This window comes from Carcharhinus amblyrhynchos, chromosome 8, assembly GCF_965287045.1.
Source record: "Carcharhinus amblyrhynchos chromosome 8, sCarAmb.v2.hapA, whole genome shotgun sequence".
Lineage (NCBI taxonomy): Eukaryota > Metazoa > Chordata > Chondrichthyes > Carcharhiniformes > Carcharhinidae > Carcharhinus > Carcharhinus amblyrhynchos.
This window is the reverse complement of record NC_137331.1, coordinates 44,250,496-44,269,436: the sequence shown is the minus strand read 5'-3', so window position 1 is coordinate 44,269,436 and position 18,941 is coordinate 44,250,496. Positions and strand designations below refer to the sequence as shown.

Below are 18,941 nucleotides of genomic sequence, written 5' to 3'. Positions count from 1 at the left end.
GTCTCATAATGCAGTCAAAAATCCTTCTAACACTCCAGTGCCAGGCAGTGAGAGAGATTCCTGCTCATCGCTGATGTGGAATGCTGTCCCTCGTGCTCTGAGGGTAATTCATCTGTTCCACATTGACACAAGCTCAGTCTGTGTTATGTGTCTCTATATGTGGACATTTCCTCAGTTTCACACAGAGTAACGTTCCGAGGCAGCCCCGGGGTGGGGGGAGCACACAGCCACACAGAGAGATATCAGATCATGAAGATTAAAACCGGAGTCAGGAAGAGAAGCTCTGACGAGGAATCAGAGTCATGCAGTGCAGAAAAGGCCCTTTGAGTCTGCACCAACAGGGGGAGAGGGAATGCCACAGCTTCTGCCCACTGTGGAAGTGGGCACTCTGCCCAGATCCACTTTCTCAGCCTCCCTCCCTTAGCTTCCAATATCAGGGCACCTTAATGACAGCCTACAATCTCGCTAATCATAAATCATCCCTCAGTAAAACAAAGACTGAAAACCTGGAAATGTCGAAGGAAACATCCACAAGATCTGGATAAAACCTCTTTCCTGTTTGACAGGCAACGTAAAACAGGCCTTTCATAAACAGGAAATGTTGGCGATTGTACACAGAAGTAATTCTAACACCCTGAAAGCAAAGGTTTCAACAGGTCACTATCCTCTCTCTCCTCCATATTCCCACTATTCAGAATTTTCCATGTTCAATTCTGCAAACTTTTTATCCCGTTATTTTATTTTTCTATCTGCACTAGTGTATGTCTCTCTCAGAGTGTTTCTGTATCTATCTGTCCCCGTCTCCCTCTCTCTCTTTCTCCCCGTCTCCCTCTCTCTCTTTCTCCCCATCCCCGTCTCTCTCCCTCTCCCCCCCCGTCTCTCTCCCTCTCCCCCCGTCTCTCTCCCGTCTCTCTCCCTCTCCTCCCGTCTCTCTCCCTCTCCCCCCGTCTCTCTCCCTCTCCCCCCGTCTCTCTCCCTCTCCTCCCGTCTCTCTCCCTCTCCTCCCGTCTCTCTCCCTCTCCTCCCGTCTCTCTCCCTCTCCCCCCGTCTCTCTCCCTCTCCCCCCGTCTCTCTCTCCGTCTCTCTCTCTCCCCTCCCCCCCATCCCTCTTTCTCTCTGTCCCCATCTCTCTCTTCTCCCTCTGTCTCTACCCCGGTCTCTGTCTCTTTCTCCCTGTCTCTCTCGCTCTGTGTTTGTCTGTCCCTCTCTCTCTCTCTCTCTCTCTCCCTGAGAAGCAGTTTCACAGACCTGAGTAGCTAAACCGAGGGGTTGGGAGAAAATGTTACCTCAACATATTCGATTCTCCCCCTGACAAGACCCTCACTGGGCCGTGGGGCATGGAACATGATGCAGCCCCCAAACTGGTCACTCCCAATTTCTTCACCTAAACGTCCCTGGAAACAGGTTTGTGTGGCAAATTCACCTGGAGTCAAAGGAATTTTCAACAGAGTCAGTGTGGTTAGAAATTTATCCACCCTCACATGCTGACTGTATTTAGTTTATATTTTAAATTTAAAAAAAACCACTTGGGATATTAGTGTCTCTGGCAAGTTCAAAATGTATTACCCATCCCTAACTGCCCCTTGAGAAGCTGGTGGTGAGCGGCCTTCTTGAACTGCTGCAGTCCTGTGTGGTGTAGGTACACCCACCGTGCTGTTAGGGAGGGAGTTCCAGGATTTTGACCCAGTGACTGTGAAGGAAAGGCCGATACATTTCCCAGTCAGGATGGAGAGTGAATCAGCAGCAACTGCCACTGCCAAACACTGGAACTAAGCAGTTACATAAAGTCCACACTGTGGCCCTCACTGTCTGAAACTGTCCTTCACTGAAGGAGCCTACTTTTAGATCAGGACAGCTATTTTCAACATGCTGTTTGAAAGCAGGAATTGATGGGCTGATCACCGGTTCAGGTGGAATGTTCTGGAGAACTAAAGTCGGACTTATTTTCATTTCTCACCAGTTAGTAAGTTCCCAGCAAATGCCCGATCAAGAATAACCAATCTGACGGTGATTAGTTTGCAAAGCAGTGCCACAGGGGGCCACCAGAGGGCAGGGCTCCACAAAGCATGGCCTCAGCTCTCCATGATGTGGAGATGCCGGCGTTAGACTGGGATGCGCACAATAAGAAATCTCACATCACCAGGTTAAAATCCAACAGGTTTATTTTGTACCACAAGCCACTAGCTTTCAGAGCACTGCTCCTTCTTCAGGTGAGTGACGAGTTGTGTTCACAAACGGGGCATACAAACTCAATTTACAGAATAATGGTTAGAATGTGAGTCTTTACAGGTAAATCAAGTCCTAAAGGTACAGACAATGTGAGTGGAGAGAGGGTTAAACACAGGTTAAAGAGATGTGTATCGTCTCCAGACAGGACAGTTAGTGATTTTGCAAATCCAGTCAAGTTGTGGGGGTTACAAATGGCTTGACATGAACCCAAGATCCCAGTTAAGGACAGTCCTCATATGCGTTCTCATGGGAGAAAATCTCACTCTCAACCAGTGGTGGTGGTGGTGGTTGGGGGGGGGGGTCGCGGGAGGTGAGGCGGGAGCGAGCGAGGGGAGGTGAGGCGGGAGCGAGCGAGGGGAGGTGAGGCGGGAGCGAGCGAGGGGAGGTGAGGCGGGAGCGAGCGAGGGGAGGTGAGGCGGGAGCGAGCGAGGGGAGGTGAGGCGGGAGCGAGCGAGGGGAGGTGAGGCGGGAGCGAGCGAGGGGAGGTGAGGCGGGAGCGAGCGAGGGGAGGTGAGGCGGGAGCGAGCGAGGGGAGGTGAGGCGGGAGCGAGCGAGGGGAGGTGAGGCGGGAGCGAGCGAGGGGAGGTGAGGCGGGAGCGAGCGAGGGGAGGTGAGGCGGGAGCGAGCGAGGGGAGGTGAGGCGGGAGCGAGCGAGGGGAGGTGAGGCGGGAGCGAGCGAGGGGAGGTGAGGCGGGAGCGAGCGAGGGGAGGTGAGGCGGGAGCGAGCGAGGGGAGGTGAGGCGGGAGCGAGCGAGGGGAGGTGAGGCGGGAGCGAGCGAGGGGAGGTGAGGCGGGAGCGAGCGAGGGGAGGTGAGGCGGGAGCGAGCGAGGGGAGGTGAGGCGGGAGCGAGCGAGGGGAGGTGAGGCGGGAGCGAGCGAGGGGAGGTGAGGCGGGAGCGAGCGAGGGGAGGTGAGGCGGGAGCGAGCGAGGGGAGGTGAGGCGGGAGCGAGCGAGGGGAGGTGAGGCGGGAGCGAGCGAGGGGAGGTGAGGCGGGAGCGAGCGAGGGGAGGTGAGGCGGGAGCGAGCGAGGGGAGGTGAGGCGGGAGCGAGCGAGGGGAGGTGAGGCGGGAGCGAGCGAGGGGAGGTGAGGCGGGAGCGAGCGAGGGGAGGTGAGGCGGGAGCGAGCGAGGGGAGGTGAGGCGGGAGCGAGCGAGGGGAGGTGAGGCGGGAGCGAGCGAGGGGAGGTGAGGCGGGAGCGAGCGAGGGGAGGTGAGGCGGGAGCGAGCGAGGGGAGGTGAGGCGGGAGCGAGCGAGGGGAGGTGAGGCGGGAGCGAGCGAGGGGAGGTGAGGCGGGAGCGAGCGAGGGGAGGTGAGGCGGGAGCGAGCGAGGGGAGGTGAGGCGGGAGCGAGCGAGGGGAGGTGAGGCGGGAGCGAGCGAGGGGAGGTGAGGCGGGAGCGAGCGAGGGGAGGTGAGGCGGGAGCGAGCGAGGGGAGGTGAGGCGGGAGCGAGCGAGGGGAGGTGAGGCGGGAGCGAGCGAGGGGAGGTGAGGCGGGAGCGAGCGAGGGGAGGTGAGGCGGGAGCGAGCGAGGGGAGGTGAGGCGGGAGCGAGCGAGGGGAGGTGAGGCGGGAGCGAGCGAGGGGAGGTGAGGCGGGAGCGAGCGAGGGGAGGTGAGGCGGGAGCGAGCGAGGGGAGGTGAGGCGGGAGCGAGCGAGGGGAGGTGAGGCGGGAGCGAGCGAGGGGAGGTGAGGCGGGAGCGAGCGAGGGGAGGTGAGGCGGGAGCGAGCGAGGGGAGGTGAGGCGGGAGCGAGCGAGGGGAGGTGAGGCGGGAGCGAGCGAGGGGAGGTGAGGCGGGAGCGAGCGAGGGGAGGTGAGGCGGGAGCGAGCGAGGGGAGGTGAGGCGGGAGCGAGCGAGGGGAGGTGAGGCGGGAGCGAGCGAGGGGAGGTGAGGCGGGAGCGAGCGAGGGGAGGTGAGGCGGGAGCGAGCGAGGGGAGGTGAGGCGGGAGCGAGCGAGGGGAGGTGAGGCGGGAGCGAGCGAGGGGAGGTGAGGCGGGAGCGAGCGAGGGGAGGTGAGGCGGGAGCGAGCGAGGGGAGGTGAGGCGGGAGCGAGCGAGGGGAGGTGAGGCGGGAGCGAGCGAGGGGAGGTGAGGCGGGAGCGAGCGAGGGGAGGTGAGGCGGGAGCGAGCGAGGGGAGGTGAGGCGGGAGCGAGCGAGGGGAGGTGAGATGGGAGCGAGCGAGGGGAGGTGAGATGGGAGCGAGCGAGGGGAGGTGAGGCGGGAGCGAGCGAGGGGAGGTGAGATGGGAGCGAGCGAGGGGAGGTGAGATGGGAGAGAGCGAGGGGAGGTGAGATGGGAGAGAGCGAGGGGAGGTGAGATGGGAGCGAGCGAGGGGAGGTGAGATGGGAGCGAGCGAGGGGAGGAGATGGGAGCGAGCGAGGGGAGGAGATGGGAGCGAGCGAGGGGAGGAGGATATATAGAGAAGGGCACAACCTCAGGCTAAAGGGACAATCCTTTAAAACAGAGACGAGAAGAAGTTTCTTCAGCCAGAGAGTGGTGAATCTGTGGAACTCTTTGCTGCAGAAGGCTGTGGAAACCAGGTCATTGAGTGTCTTTAAGACAGAGACAGACAGGTTCCTGATTAATGAGGGGATCAGGGGTTATGGGGAAAAGGCAGGAGAACGGGGATGAGAAAAATATCAGCCATGATTGAATGGCGCAGCAGACTCGATGGGCTGAGTGGCCTTATTCTGCTCCTATGTCTTATGGTCTTATGGACTTAGGACATGGTTTTTAAAGTGGTGTTGGGTCTCTGAGGTTTTGTCTGATTTCGTTCTGAGAGCCACGTTCCATTGGCCGTTCAGAGAGTTTTGGAAACAGCGGGGAAGTGTTTGGTGAATTGTGAACCCTACCTGTGTCAAATCCATCCGGACAAGCTTCAATCCGATCATTCCATTCAACCTGGTTAGAGCCTCGGACAATGATATTGCGAGTCAGCAAACCCACTTCAGCTCTTGGTTCGAACACTGTGCCGTCACGGAGCCAGATGGATTCGCCCAGGTGCCGGTAACACAACGGCTCAGTGAGGTTCAGGCTCCTTCCATCAGCTGATACCATCTCTATAATCCGCTTCTCGTTCTCCCTCTGGCTATGTCTGAATAATTACAGGAAATATTTCAGAGCTGTATCAGAACCCAGAAAGCAGATCCCGGGCAGAATGATAAACTCATCGCGTTGACAGAGTAGGTATCACTGTATTGATATCAATAACGATATAACATATGGAAGGGTTTAGATAGGTTAAATACAGAGAAACTGTACCCAATAACCAGAGATAAACAGATTTAAAATCATTGATAAAACGACCAGAGGAAACAGGAAAAAGATTTTTTTACCCAGTGAGTTGTGATCTGGAAGGCACTGTCTGAAAGGGCAGCAGAAACAGTTTCAACAGGAACTTTCAGAAGGAAATTGGACAAATAGTTGAAGGGGAAAATTTGCAGAAATACGTGGGGAAGAGAGGAGAAACAAGAGCTTGAGAGAGAGGGGCACACATGATGGCCAAAGATACTACTTGTGTGAATCTATCGGAATGATAAGTAATCTAACATCACTCAAGAAAGTAGAGGGGGCCTTGATTAGGTGGATTGGCCATGCTAAATTGCCCCTTACTGTCAGGGGGATCAGCAGGGTAAATACGTGGGGTTACAGGGATAGGGCCTGGGTGGGATTGTAGTTGGGGCAGGCCTGATGGGCTGAATGTCCTCCTTCAGCACTGTAGGGATTGTATGATTCTATGAGTTAATATCCTGTGTGTGGGACAGTACCTCTGAGAGTGCTGCACTCTCTAAGCACAGCCGAGGTTTTGAGTTGTGGTCTCTGGATTAGGGGTTTGAACTAACCACCTTTGGATGCTGAAAGCTGCACACGGTGAAACGAATGGGCCTCGGACTGGACGCGGGTGCGGAATATCCCACGTACCTGTCGCCAGTGGATGCAATGACAATCTCATCGCCTGGTCCCCAGGTCACAGCTTTCTGTAAGAGGAGGGTTTTGGAACCTGCTTCAGCTGTCTCTGCCAAATGAGTCCAGGTTACAGGGACAGGGAAACCTAATAGAAGAAAATAACAAGCCCTGGTCAAAGGAAAACTACAATTTACTGCATTTGCAACAAAGCCACTCCTTGAAATATTTGTGACTGTAACAAACTTTCAACCGAAAGAGAGAAATAACTCAATATTTGTAATACCTGTCACAATCTCAGTATGTTGCTGTGCAGCCAATCGCGTACTTGTGAAGAGTAGTCACTGGCATGACGTTGGGAATGTGGCAGAAATGCACAGCAAGATCCCACACACTGACCAGGTAATCTGCTCTTTTCAGTGGAGAGAGTCAGATTGATTTAGACAATAACAGAGATCTTTTTTATTCATTTGAGGGGCATGGGCATGGCTGGCTGGCCAGCATTTATTGTCCATCCCTAGATGCCTGAAGGCAGTTGATAGTCAACCACATTGCTGTGGCTCTGGAGTCCCATGTAGGCCACACCAGGTAGGGAAGGCAGATTTCCTTCCCTAACAGACATTAGTGAACCAGATGGGGTTTTCCAATAATCTGCAATGATTTCATGGTCATCAGTAGATTCTTAATTCCAGATATTTTTATTGAATTCAAATTCCACCATCTGCTGTGGTGGGATTCGAACCTGGGTCCCCAGAATATTAGCTGAGTTTCTGGATTAATAGTCCAGCGATAATACCACTAGGCCATTGCCTTCCCATCTGTGTTTATAATATTCTAACAAAGTGTAAACTCCCTCCACGTCACTCCTAGAAAGTGGCTGTTTCGATTTTCTCATATCCTTTGCTTGCTATCTTCAAAGTGGCATTGATTGTACGGGACAGAAATTAATTACACAATTAAACACAACCAGAGAGTGCTGGATAAACTCAGTCTGGCAGCCTCTGTGGAGAGAGAATCAGAGTTAACGTTTAAACTGGAACGTGGTTCTCCAGCTCCAAAGAAGAGGCACACAGAATTCAAAGTATGAACTGTGTTTCTCTCCGTCTGACAATTCTTAAACATTTTCACTCCATTCTTAAAGTTACAAAGCCAAAGCTCAGAGCGGACCAGGCAGACCCAAATCCATCTCCTCGCTGGCTTCTCAAACCAAATTCCAATCCATGGGCTCCACAAGAGATCCAAGCTGACAAAGCACTGGACCTGATCTTAGGCTGGATCTAATGCTTGATCCTGGCCTAAAGGCTGGAGAAGCTCACCCCTGCCTAGTGAGTACAATCAGCATTTCCAGAACTGCTCTTAAACCCATCAGCATGTTCCCCCCTTCACAGCAGAGTGTAAACACCTAAACAGCTTTCAATTACACCCAGTGGCAGGGAGCTGTTTATTTTATTGACCTGTTTAGTGATTGATTGTGGTGAATGAACTAACTGCTCAATAGTCCCACACGTCACAGCTGGAGGGGTAGATGGTAATGAAGACAAAGAGTTCAGTTTTTCAATCTGACGATTAACTTGGTAAAAGTAACACGAATTGCAGGGTTCAAGGTAAATTCAGATATTTAAAGTTGAAAATTTTTTAAAAGATATTTCAGAGTGAACACCTCCTTTCTCTCTGTTAGAGATCCTGGTTCCTGTCTCCTGTTTAAATCTTCTCTAATGGGTCTGATAACGCTGAGGTGTCTTGAAATGGTTTAGCACATTAAGGTTGCTATATAAACGCAGGTTGTTGGTATTTGATAATTTCAGTTTGCATTCAGCACCAGACGCTTACCGTGAAGGTCCAGGGTCCCATGTCGAACAGCAAGTGTCTTGGTTCCATACAGGGGCAGCTCCCTTGCCCGCAGGTGACCATGTAATGTGATTATTGCTTTGTGTCTGAAGGGATGGGTTTCAGTTCCAATCTAACCACAAGAAAACACTTGAAAAAGTTGTTTGAATGGCAGTGGTCCCCCTTTAAACAGCAGTGTAACTCTCAGTGTCCAACCTTCAGCAAACATCTGGAAAATGGGATCTATCTTTCCCTAAGCAACACTCCCAGGAGGGGAAATGTTGGGAGCGAGAGTTGTAGGGAGGTTAGAATGCAAAATTCATGGCTGAATCCCTTCTCCCCTGCTGGTAAAGAGGAGGGGGAATAGAGTGGAGGATTCATGGCTGAATTCCCCCCAGTCTTCCCCTGTGTCTGATGTGAAATCAGGGGCTGCTGTCTCTGATCTCCCCCTCAGTTGGGTCTGTGAGCCTGGATCTGATCTGGGAGTGAGCGTTCAGAGATTCAGACCCCGAGGTCACTCTGACTGCGGCTAAACTGGTGTCGCAGAAACATGTTGGAAAAAGGTGCAGCTGCAGCCTTGGGGAACTAATAACCAAGCAGTAACTCTATTCAACACAAAGCGGTTACTGACCTCACATTGCCCGAGAGAAACTCCCATTTCAACACAAACTGCCCTCCATCAGTCCAAATTGTTTACAGCAGCCAGGAAACCAATGCCATAGATCAGACAGGGCATATTGAACCCCTCTGGGCCCTCTCAGGGATACTTGTTGAGGGTTGTGTCCCTCTGGAGGGGCAGTAGAAGAGGTGAACTGGCCGGGAAGAGACCTGTGAACCGTGCAACTCCTTGTCTGCCTCTGCAGGTGATGTAGGAGAGAGACTGCCACATCAGCGTGAGGCTTTGAGGCACAGCAGACAACACTTAACACAGATTTGAGTGGCACAGTGCAAAGCAATGTCTTAGAAACAGAAAGGTACCTCGTGCTACAACCTTCTGAAACCAACCAGCTCAGAGTGAGGACAATCTGCCTCCCCACTCTGCCCGCCACTGGAATCAGCATGGTGGGGTAGGAGGGGCTGGAAAATCTCTTCCTCACATTGTATCATTTCCTTTTTCCAAATACATATCCAAATTCCTTCTAAACGAGACAGAATGGGTTTATCTAAAGTCAGTGTGAAGCCAGGCCCAGAAGCAGCTGAAGCATGGGCTTTGGTCTGGGGGTGTTGTTACCTGGAGCGTCCCTCCGTCTGTGATGAGAATGTTTTCAGACTGTAGTTCAATGTTAGCTTCATCAAACATAAGGGTCCCACCTGCAGACAAGAGATTGGTGTTCTCAGCAGGACACAGCACCAAGAAACAAGTCACACAACACTCTGTACCAAGAGAATACTCCCGCTCTGAAAGGAGATTCAAACTTGCAGCCGTCAATATTAAAGAGTCGGGATCTTCACATCCATACCATGGGGGAGACATCAACCCAACTGAAACAACGGGCCGAATGGCCTCCTTCTGAGCTGTAACCATTCTATTATCTCGGGGTACAGAGGTGAAAGGTCACTGTGCACCCTGTCTCAGTATCAGGCCCTGTGTTGGGCTGCACAGTGATATCTCGATATCTCAGGTCACTGGGGCTTTTAATGTGCTTACCTTGAATGACAAGCATCTTCAGGATGGGGGTATTCTGGTCCAGTAATATCGTCTGTCCTTTGGTGATAACAACCAGTGAACCTTTCTCTGGGGGGGACTGACCTCCCCAGCTGTAACGCGAGGACCAGACATCGACATAGTTGAACTCTGCACAATCCTGGAACAGAACAAAGAACATTCTGGTCTGTCAGTGCATTATTACCTCTCCCTGAAATACAAACAGGCCTTCTAACAAAATCAATCACCAAGCCTGTGACATTCAGAGTCTGTGATCTCAAACCACTTTGACATTTCAGTATTGAACTGACCGCAACCCCTCGGCAGGTTTAGCTAAATCCCAGGATAACTCCGGAATGGGGGAATCTCTACATCTGTCCTTTGCTTCTCAGCGTCAGCACTCACTCCTATTCTGTGTGTATCGGCTTGGAGGCATATTTGATCAGAATGAGGCAGTTTTTCACACTGATATTAACGGCTGTGTGGAGGTGTTGCACCAGACCCTATTCCACCATCAGCCCCAAGAAACCAACCCCTACCTTTCCCTCCCACAATACAGGCCTTAGGTGGATAGGCTGTCTTACCGTTTTGGCGATGCCCTTTCCCCTGACGTTGACGATGACTTTAGATAGTTGGGATGGTAAATGTGGATTGGTAACACACACAATACTGGTTTCATTCACGGACTGGATCTCACAGGGAGTTTCAGCAATGCTGACAATATTCCCACTGATGTCTGAACTGAGAGAGGGAACAGGACATTGTTAGAGAATCATCACACTCCCCCTCCTTGCATACGCCCTCCCCCCTGCACTCACTCCCCAGCCCCGCACTCATCCCCTCATCCTCACATTCCTTCTCTCCCCTCAATCACCCTCCCATCCCCAGACTCAACCCTCCCCCCGCACTCATCACCCCATCCGCACACTTACCCCTCATCCCTGCACTTACCCTCACTCACCCCCCATTCCCGCATTCCCCTCCCCTTGCACTCATTCCCCCATCCCCGCACTCTCCTCCCACACTCCCCACTTCCCCGCACTTCCCCCCTCCTCCCTGCATCTCATTATGTGATGGCACAGAGACAACTTTTCTAAACTTCATTTGTAATCTTCCATTGTCCCCTGACCAACATCTAAATATGAGCCGTCAGCCCCAGGACTCCTGTTCCATTGCTGGGAGAATGACGCACAGCTGGCAGTATAACTCTGAGCTGGTAGCCTGACGTCATCCCAGTTTGGGATGTGGAGTAAGGAGCGTGTTACGTGCAAGTAATAGTGTGGCTGGCGCACACACACTCAAATACTCGGCTGTGAGCTGGGACTGTATCCTTTCTGGGGGAGGGGAGAGCCACCAAGCGGTAAAAATCATAGAATCCCTGCAGTGGAGAAGGAGGCCATTCTGCCCATTGAGTCTGCACTGGAGCTAGCCACTGTGCCACCATGCCGGTGAGAATAAGAAAGAGATTTTGTATATGAATCATTATTTTATACTGCCTATTGTGTCCTCTGTATAAAAATAGTGTATTCTTTAATATAAACAAATTCTATTAACTATAACAAATAAGAACAAAGAACAAACAAAATTACAGCACAGGAACAGGCCCTTCGGCCCTCCAAGCCTGCACCAATCATGCTGCCCAACTGAAGTAAAACCTCCTCCCCTTCCAGGAACCATATCCCTCTATTCCCACCCTATTCATGTATTTGTCAAGACGCTCCTTAAAACTCACTATCCTATCTGCTTCCACTACCTCCTGTGGCAGCGAGTTCCAGGCACCCACCACCCTCTGTGTAAAAAATCTGCCTTGTACATTTCCTTTAAACCTTGCCCCTCGCACCTTAAATCTGTGCCCCCTAGTAATTGACTCTTCCTCCCTGGGAAAAAGCTTCTGACTACCCACTCTGTCCACGCCCCTCATAAGCTTGTAGACTTCTATCAGGTCACCCCTCAACCTTTGTCGTTCCAGTGAGAACAAACCAGGTTTCTCCAACCTCTCCTCATAGCTAATGCCTCCCTATCAGGCAACATCCTGGTAAATCTTTCTGTACCCTCTGCAAAGCCTCCACATCCTTCTGGCAACCAGAATTGAACACTATATTCCAAGTGCGGCCAAGGTTCACTAAAGCTGCAACACGACTTGCCAATTTTTAAACTCAATGCCTTATGCCTTCTTGACTACCTTCTCCACTTTCAATGACCTGTGTACCTGTACACCCAGATCCCTTTGCCTATCAATACCCTTAAGGATTCTGCCATTTACAGTATATTTCCTATCTGTATTAGACCTTCCAAAATGCATTACCTCACAGTTGTCTGGATTAAACTCCACTTGCCATTTCTCTGCCCAAGCCTCCAACCTATCTATATCCTGCTGTATCATCTGATGATCCTCATTGCTATCTGCAAATCCACCAACCTTTATGTCATCTGCAAATTTACTAATCAAACCAGTTACATTTTTCTCCAAATCATTTATACATATTAAAAATTGCAAAAGTCCCAGCACTGATCCCTGAGGAACGTCACTTGTCACAGCCCTCCATTCAGAAACACACCCTGCCATCTGTCTTCTATGACCGAGCCAGTTCTGTATCCACCTTGCCAGCTCACCTCTGATCCCATGCGACTTCACCTTCTGCACTGGTCTGCCATGACGGACCTTGTCAAAGGCCTTACTAAAGTCCATGTAGACAATATCCACTGCCCTACCCTCATCAATCATCTTCATCACTTCCTTGAAAAACTCAATCAAATTAGTGAGACATGACCTCCCCTTCACAAACCCATGTTGCCTCTTGCTAATAGGTCCACTTATTTCCAAGTGGGAGTAAATCCTCCAAGAATCCTCTCCGATAATTTCTCAACCACTGACATCAGGCTCATCAGCCTGTGATGATCTGGATTATTCTTGCTACCCTTCTGAAACAAAGGGACAACATTAGCTATTCTCCAATCCTCTGGGACCTCCCCTATAGCCAGTGAGGATACAAAGATATCTCTCAAGGCCCCTGCAATTTCCTCCCTTGCCTCTCTCAGTATTCTGGGGTACATCCCATCAGACCCTCGGGACTTGGCTACCTTAATGTTTCTCAAGAACCCCAATACCTCCTCCTTTTTGATCTCAACATGACTCAAACTATCTACATATCCTTTCCCAGATTCATCATCCACCAAGGCCTTCTTTTTGGTGAATACTGACGCAAAGTACTCATTTAATATCTTACCCTTTTCCTCTGGCTCCACGCATAGATTTCCTCCCCTGTCCTTGAGTGGACCAACCCTTTCCCTGGCTACTCTCTTGCTCTTTATATATGTATAAAAAGAGCCTTGGGATTTTCTTTAATCCTGCTGGCCAATGACTTTTCATAATCCCTTTTAATCTTCCTTACTCCTTTCTTAAGTTTCTTTCCAGTTTCTTTGTACTCCACACTTGTATTGTGTGTTCGCAGCCTCCTAGCTTTGACAAATGCTTCCTTTTTCTCTTTGACTAGGTTCACAATATCTCTCTTTATCTAAGGTTCTCAAAACTTGCCATACTTATCCTTCATCCTTACAGGAATATGCCGGTCCTGAATCCCTATTAACTTTGGCTTGAAAGCCTTCCTCATACCAGATGTTGATTTGCCTTCAAACATCAGCCCCCAATCTACATTCTTCAGTTCCCACCTAATACTGTTATAATTAGTCTTCCCCCAGTTTAGCTTGAGGACTACACTTCTTTATCCATCAGTACCTTAAGGTCACTGAATTGTGGTCACTATTCCTGAACTGCTCCCCTACTGAAACATCAACCACCAGGCTGGGCTCATTCCCCAGTAGGAGCTCCAGTGTGGCCCCTTCCCTAGTTGGTCTATTTACATACTGTTTCAAGAACCCTCCTGGATGCTCCTCACAAACTCTGCCCCATCCACTCCACTGGCACTAATTGAGTCCCAGTCAATATAGGGGAAGTTAAGATCTCCCACCACAACAACCCGGTTACTTTTACAAGTAACAAATGGAGTGTGAAAGTGTTTGAACATTGCTGTGAATGTGCTGCCTGGGGTAATTTTGGACTCACCTGAAGCCGCTGCCAGTGATGGTCAGATAGGTGCCTCCTGCAGTCCCCCCTCTCTGAGGGTTAATAGATGTGATGACTGGGCTCAGAGCTGATCTGTATGTGAAGCTGGCAGACAGTTTGCTCAAATCTTTTCCGTTAACAACACACACGTCACATGTCAGCTGGGGGTCGGTACCTGTACAGGGAAATTTCAAAAAGACACCCAAAGACAGCAATTACTGGTAACTCACAAAGTGGCTCACAAATCTCCAGAACGCCAGGATTCATCCGGTATGTCAGGGAGTCTAAAACTAGAGGGCGTAGGTTTAAGGTGAGAGGGGAGAGATATTAAAGTGTCCAGAGGGGCAATTTTTTCACACAGAGAGTGGTGAGTGGAACAAGCTGCCAGAGATAGTAGTAGAAGTGGGTATGGTTTTGACTTTTAAAAAGAATTTAGGTAGTTACATTGGTAAGGTGGGTATAGGGGGATATGGGCCAAATGTGGGCAACTGGGACTGGCAAAGTGGTTAAAAAAAAGTGGCATGGTCAAGTTGGGCCGAAGGGCCTGGTTCCATGCTGTAAACCTCTATGACTTGATGACCCCGGATGTTTTCACTTCCACCTTCTTCCGTTGGGAAAAAGATACAGAAATCTGAAGTCACGTACCAATCGACTCAAGAACAGCTTCTTCCCCGCTGCCGTCAGACTTTTGAATGGACTTACCTTGCATTAAGTTGATCTTTCCCTACATCCCAGCTATGGCTGTAACACTACATTCTACATTCTCTCCTTTCCTTCTGTACGAAAGGTATGCTTTGTCTGTATAGCACGTAAGAAACAATACTTTTCACTGTATCCTAATACATGTGACAATAATGAATCAAATCAAATCAAAATTAGGGGTGTGAGAAATAGCTGGACTCAAATTTTCAATATATGCTTAAAAAATCATTCAAATTATTGTGCATTGCCTTTATGTTGCGTGGAAATATTTCCATTTATTAGTTATTAAAATTTTGGATACTGGGGAGCGTGGGGAGAATCGAGAAACCTCTCAAACGCGTAGGGGAGATTGTGTCAGCAATCCAATTGGCCGTCGGAAGGCGGGTTTCCACAGGGATGAGCGAATTCAACGGCCAATGGCATGAGTGTGGGGGCGGAGATGTTGGAGGCGAGAGGTCACATGATGGAGTCTCTTTTGAAATACATCCAATCAGAGTTGGCCACCCTTAGGGGAGAGGCTCATCTCCGCCTAGTGAGGCAGCACCAGTGAGGGGCAATTCGAAATGGACGATAAACACTGGCCTAGCTAGCGATACCCACACCCCAGCCTCTCACTGAAGCGAGACCCAGCAACCCGAAACCTGCTCTGAAACTTGTTACTTGCAGCAAGAGAAAAGCCAGATCTAATCACTAAGTGAACCTTACCATTGTACAGAGGCAGCTGACAACACAGAGTGCTGGAGTTGGAGCCTGATGACAGCACTCTGCATTCACTGTCACACACAAACACGCGGGAGACTTGATGGTCGAATCCAACACCTCTAATGGTCAATATCAAACCACCACCAAAACCCCCTGTACACCAGAAAGAAAAAGATTAAAACACAATGAAAGTTGGTGTGGGAGTGCCCCTGGTATGGACCTAGATCCTGAGGTTCTTGACAAGTCATTTAAATCTGTGATTTAGAGTCATTCGCTGTTGGCAGTAATCTCTGATCTGGAGTTTCAATGGATATATGTCGCTCTGTAAGGCCTGATCTCACACAGAGGGTGCTTAGTGTTTGGAATTATACAGTAAATGGTAGAGCCCTTAGAAATATTAGCATACAGAGGGATCTAGGTGTACAGATCCACACTTCCCTGAAGGTGGCAACTCAAGTGGACAAGATGATCAAGAAGGCATATGGCATGCTGGCCTTCATCAGTCAGGGCATTGAGTATAGGAATTGGAAGATCATGTTGCAGCTATATAAGACTTTGGTTAGGCTGCATTTGGAGTACTGAGTACAATTCTGGTTATTACACCGCCAGGAGAATGTTGATGCGCTGGAAAGGGCGCAGAAGAAATTTTCCAGCATGTTGTCCAGTTTGGAGGAAATGGACTATGAAGAAAGGTTGAACAAATTTGGATTGTTTTCATTGGAGCATCGGAGGAGGAGGGGGGAACCTGATAGAAGTTTACAAGATTGTGACAGGCTTGGATAGAGTGGACAGTCAGAGTCTTCCCTAAGGGCTACATCTGTTGGAAATGCATCCAGATGCAGATGCTCACCAAACGCATGGATTGGTTAGAGCAGCAGCTGGAGGCACTGAGGAGCACACAATTAGCTGGAATTGTCCTAGACAATAACTGCATGTGCAGAAAGATAGATGGGTGACTGCCAGATGGGGTAGACAGTCAGTGCAGGAGTCCCTTGTGGCTGTCGTCTATCTAACAAGTATGCCATTTTGGTTACTGATGAGGAGGAGGGTCCATCAGGGGACAGCAACAGCAGTGGCCAGAGTGAATGCACCACAGTTAGCCCTGCTGCACAGAGCGGGGGCACAAAGTGTAGCAAAGCAATAGTATTCGGGGATTCAATAGTCAGGGACACAAATAGCCATGAAAGGGACTCCAGGACAGACATTTGCCTCTCTGGTGCTAGTCCTGGATGTCTCTGAGCGGGTGCAAAGCATCCTAAAACAGGAGGGAAATCAATTATTGTCCACATGGGCATGAATACCATAGCCAGAAAGTGTAGCGAGGCCCTGCAACAGTAATTTAGGGAATTAGGTAAAAGATTAAAAAGCAGGACCTCTATGGTAATCTCATGATTACCCCCCATATCACGTGCTAGTGAAGCTAGAGACAGGGAGATAGTGCAGCTGAACACTTGGATGAAGAACTGGTGCAGAAGGAAGGGCTTCAGATTTGTGGATCATTGGGATGTCTTCCAGGGACCACTGCTGTGGCTCTGGTCTCATATGTAGGCTGCACTGGGTAAGGATGGCAGATTAAGTTCCCTCAAGGACATTAGTGAATATAAAATCATAGAATCCTACAGTGCAGCGCCATTTGGCCCATCAAGTCTGCACCAAACACAATCCCACCCAGACCCTACTCCTGCAACCCCAAGTACTTACCCTGCTAATCCCCTGATACTAGGATTAATTTAGCATGGCCAATTAACCTAACCCGCACATTTTGGAGTGTGGGAGGAAACCGGAGCACCTGGAGGAAACCCACACAGACGGGGGAGAACATGCAAACTCCGCAGTCACCCAAGACTGGAATTGAAACTGGGCCCCTGGCACTGTGAGACAGAGTGCTAAGCACTGTGCCATTGTGCTGCCCCTAATATGAGTTTTCACAACAAGCCAATAGCTTCATAGTCTCTTCCAGTGAATTCAAATTCTCAAACGGCGCACATTGGGGATGGGGTCCACTTCCAGGGATTCCTGATCTCAGAATGAAACAACTATCCAATCAATCCCATTTCTTCACTGTCTTTCAAAAGATATCCCGGAAGAATCAGGACGCTGTACTTGCCTTCAGTTGGAGAGATGCTGGTTATATTGAATTGATAATGAAATGATAGCCAGGTTGCTGCATTACCCCTTCTGACATGTTTCACAGCAATGGGGAAAGAACCGCCAGCGTGAGGGCCCACAGTGCACTCAACACAACTATCATTCATCGCAGTCACATTACACAAGATGCCATCTATCGACACAGTGAGATCCGAGACAACAGATCCAAAACCCAATCCAACGATGGTGATTGTTGATCCACTTACACCTGAAAATAAGGAGAGGGAAAGGATTCAGAGAACTTTCAAATTGTTGATGCGTTTATGGGGAGAGTTAGCGTTGGAATTCGAGTTAGTGTTGGAATTCGAGTTCAGGTTATTAGGGTTCGGGTTACTTAGGTTTGGGTTTGGGTTCTTTGGATTCGGGTTTTGATTATTTGGGTAATGTTACAGAAACATTTCAGAAGATTCCATTTTAACAGCCACTTACCTGTCATTGGAGACACAGCCAGAACCTCAGGAGTCTCTGTCTGATTGTAGGTAAATTGAAGGACAGGATACCCTGTGGAATGAACTTTAATGTTTACACTGACAGTGCCAGGGGGGCTGGCTGGAGTGATACACTGAATTTCACCTGGTGTGACTGACAGGAGGTGACATGGAGAATGGTGAACTGTGACCGTGGTTTGATTCTGGACAAAGCCATTTCCAGTTATTAACAATGTTGTACCCCCGTGAATACCTCCTGATTCTGGTGAGAGGGAGGCTTGCGCACTGCTGGTAATCAAAATCTCTTCCAGGGACAGACCTTTGCTTAATGTTAAAACCCTCAGTGAGTGCTCACCAACAGGTACAGGACCCACTGTACAATTCAGGCTGCTGTCTGAGACTTCCTGAGCAATATAATAGACATCTCCGATTAAAACAAAAACTGTATCCTCAGAGCTCCCAAATCCATGGCCAGTTATAGTTATCTGTGTGTAGGTGCTGTGCAGGACTGTGGACGAGACATTGAGGATGCTTGGTGCAGCACTCTCTGTATAGGAATAGTCACAGACTCTGCTACACAGAGCCGGGATCCCACGGATAGAAAGCTCGACGATCCCACTGGATGCAACAGAAGCTGCAGAATCACAGGTGACGTGGGTATAGTTTGCAGAAACCAGCATGCAGGGCACATGAGCTAACTGGATCACAATAGCACTGGGATCACTTCCAAAGCCTGAACCGGTGATAGTTATCCTGGTCTTTCCCATCGTAGACCCAACACTGGGGCTAATGTTATCGATGTTAGGAAGCAGCACAAAGCGACGACTGAATTCCTCAGTTATACTGCTGGCAGCAGTGCCCAGGTTATGGACAGTCACAGACACCAGGGCAGCAATACCAATATCCATCACTCCTTCAGGGTCCACCTGACACAAAATCTCATTCCTGGTGCTACTTTTAACGATGCAGGGATGTGCTCCAACTCGGACCTACAACAAGATAACATGGCAGAATGAGAAAGTCTGCTTCCCAGCAAGACTCACACTTTCTCGATTAAACAGAGCGCTTGTTATTCGCAATGTGTGATGGCAACAAACCTGAAACATCAGACACAGAGGAAAGAAAGGCTAAATGTGAAGAATGAAGAATCTTCACTAACAACATGAAGAGAGAGGAAACTATTAAATACACAAATAACACATTCCATCTTCATACATCCTTAATGTAGAACAACATCACAAGGCATGGACAATGAAGAAGGTTCTCTTGGATTGCAACAGGATCTTGATCAATTGG

The 18,941-nt window shown here is 49.7% G+C and overlaps 1 protein-coding gene across 1 annotated transcript in view; it reads right to left on the bottom strand.

Annotated features, from left to right (window-relative positions):
• The window catches only part of pkhd1l1.1 (PKHD1 like 1, tandem duplicate 1), a 151,797-nt gene that overhangs the window by 57,321 nt on the left and 75,535 nt on the right, over positions 1–18,941 (bottom strand). The window contains exons 40-50 of the mRNA XM_080193526.1: positions 17,647–18,634; positions 17,177–17,425; positions 15,073–15,222; positions 13,666–13,840; positions 10,187–10,343; positions 9,606–9,762; positions 9,189–9,268; positions 7,961–8,090; positions 6,149–6,278; positions 5,080–5,321; positions 1,287–1,423 (exon numbers count right to left, since the gene is read on the bottom strand). Of these exons, the coding sequence (XP_080049652.1) occupies positions 1,287–1,423; positions 5,080–5,321; positions 6,149–6,278; positions 7,961–8,090; positions 9,189–9,268; positions 9,606–9,762; positions 10,187–10,343; positions 13,666–13,840; positions 15,073–15,222; positions 17,177–17,425; positions 17,647–18,634 (2,595 nt within the window). The remainder of the gene's footprint in view (positions 1–1,286; positions 1,424–5,079; positions 5,322–6,148; positions 6,279–7,960; positions 8,091–9,188; positions 9,269–9,605; positions 9,763–10,186; positions 10,344–13,665; positions 13,841–15,072; positions 15,223–17,176; positions 17,426–17,646; positions 18,635–18,941) is intronic.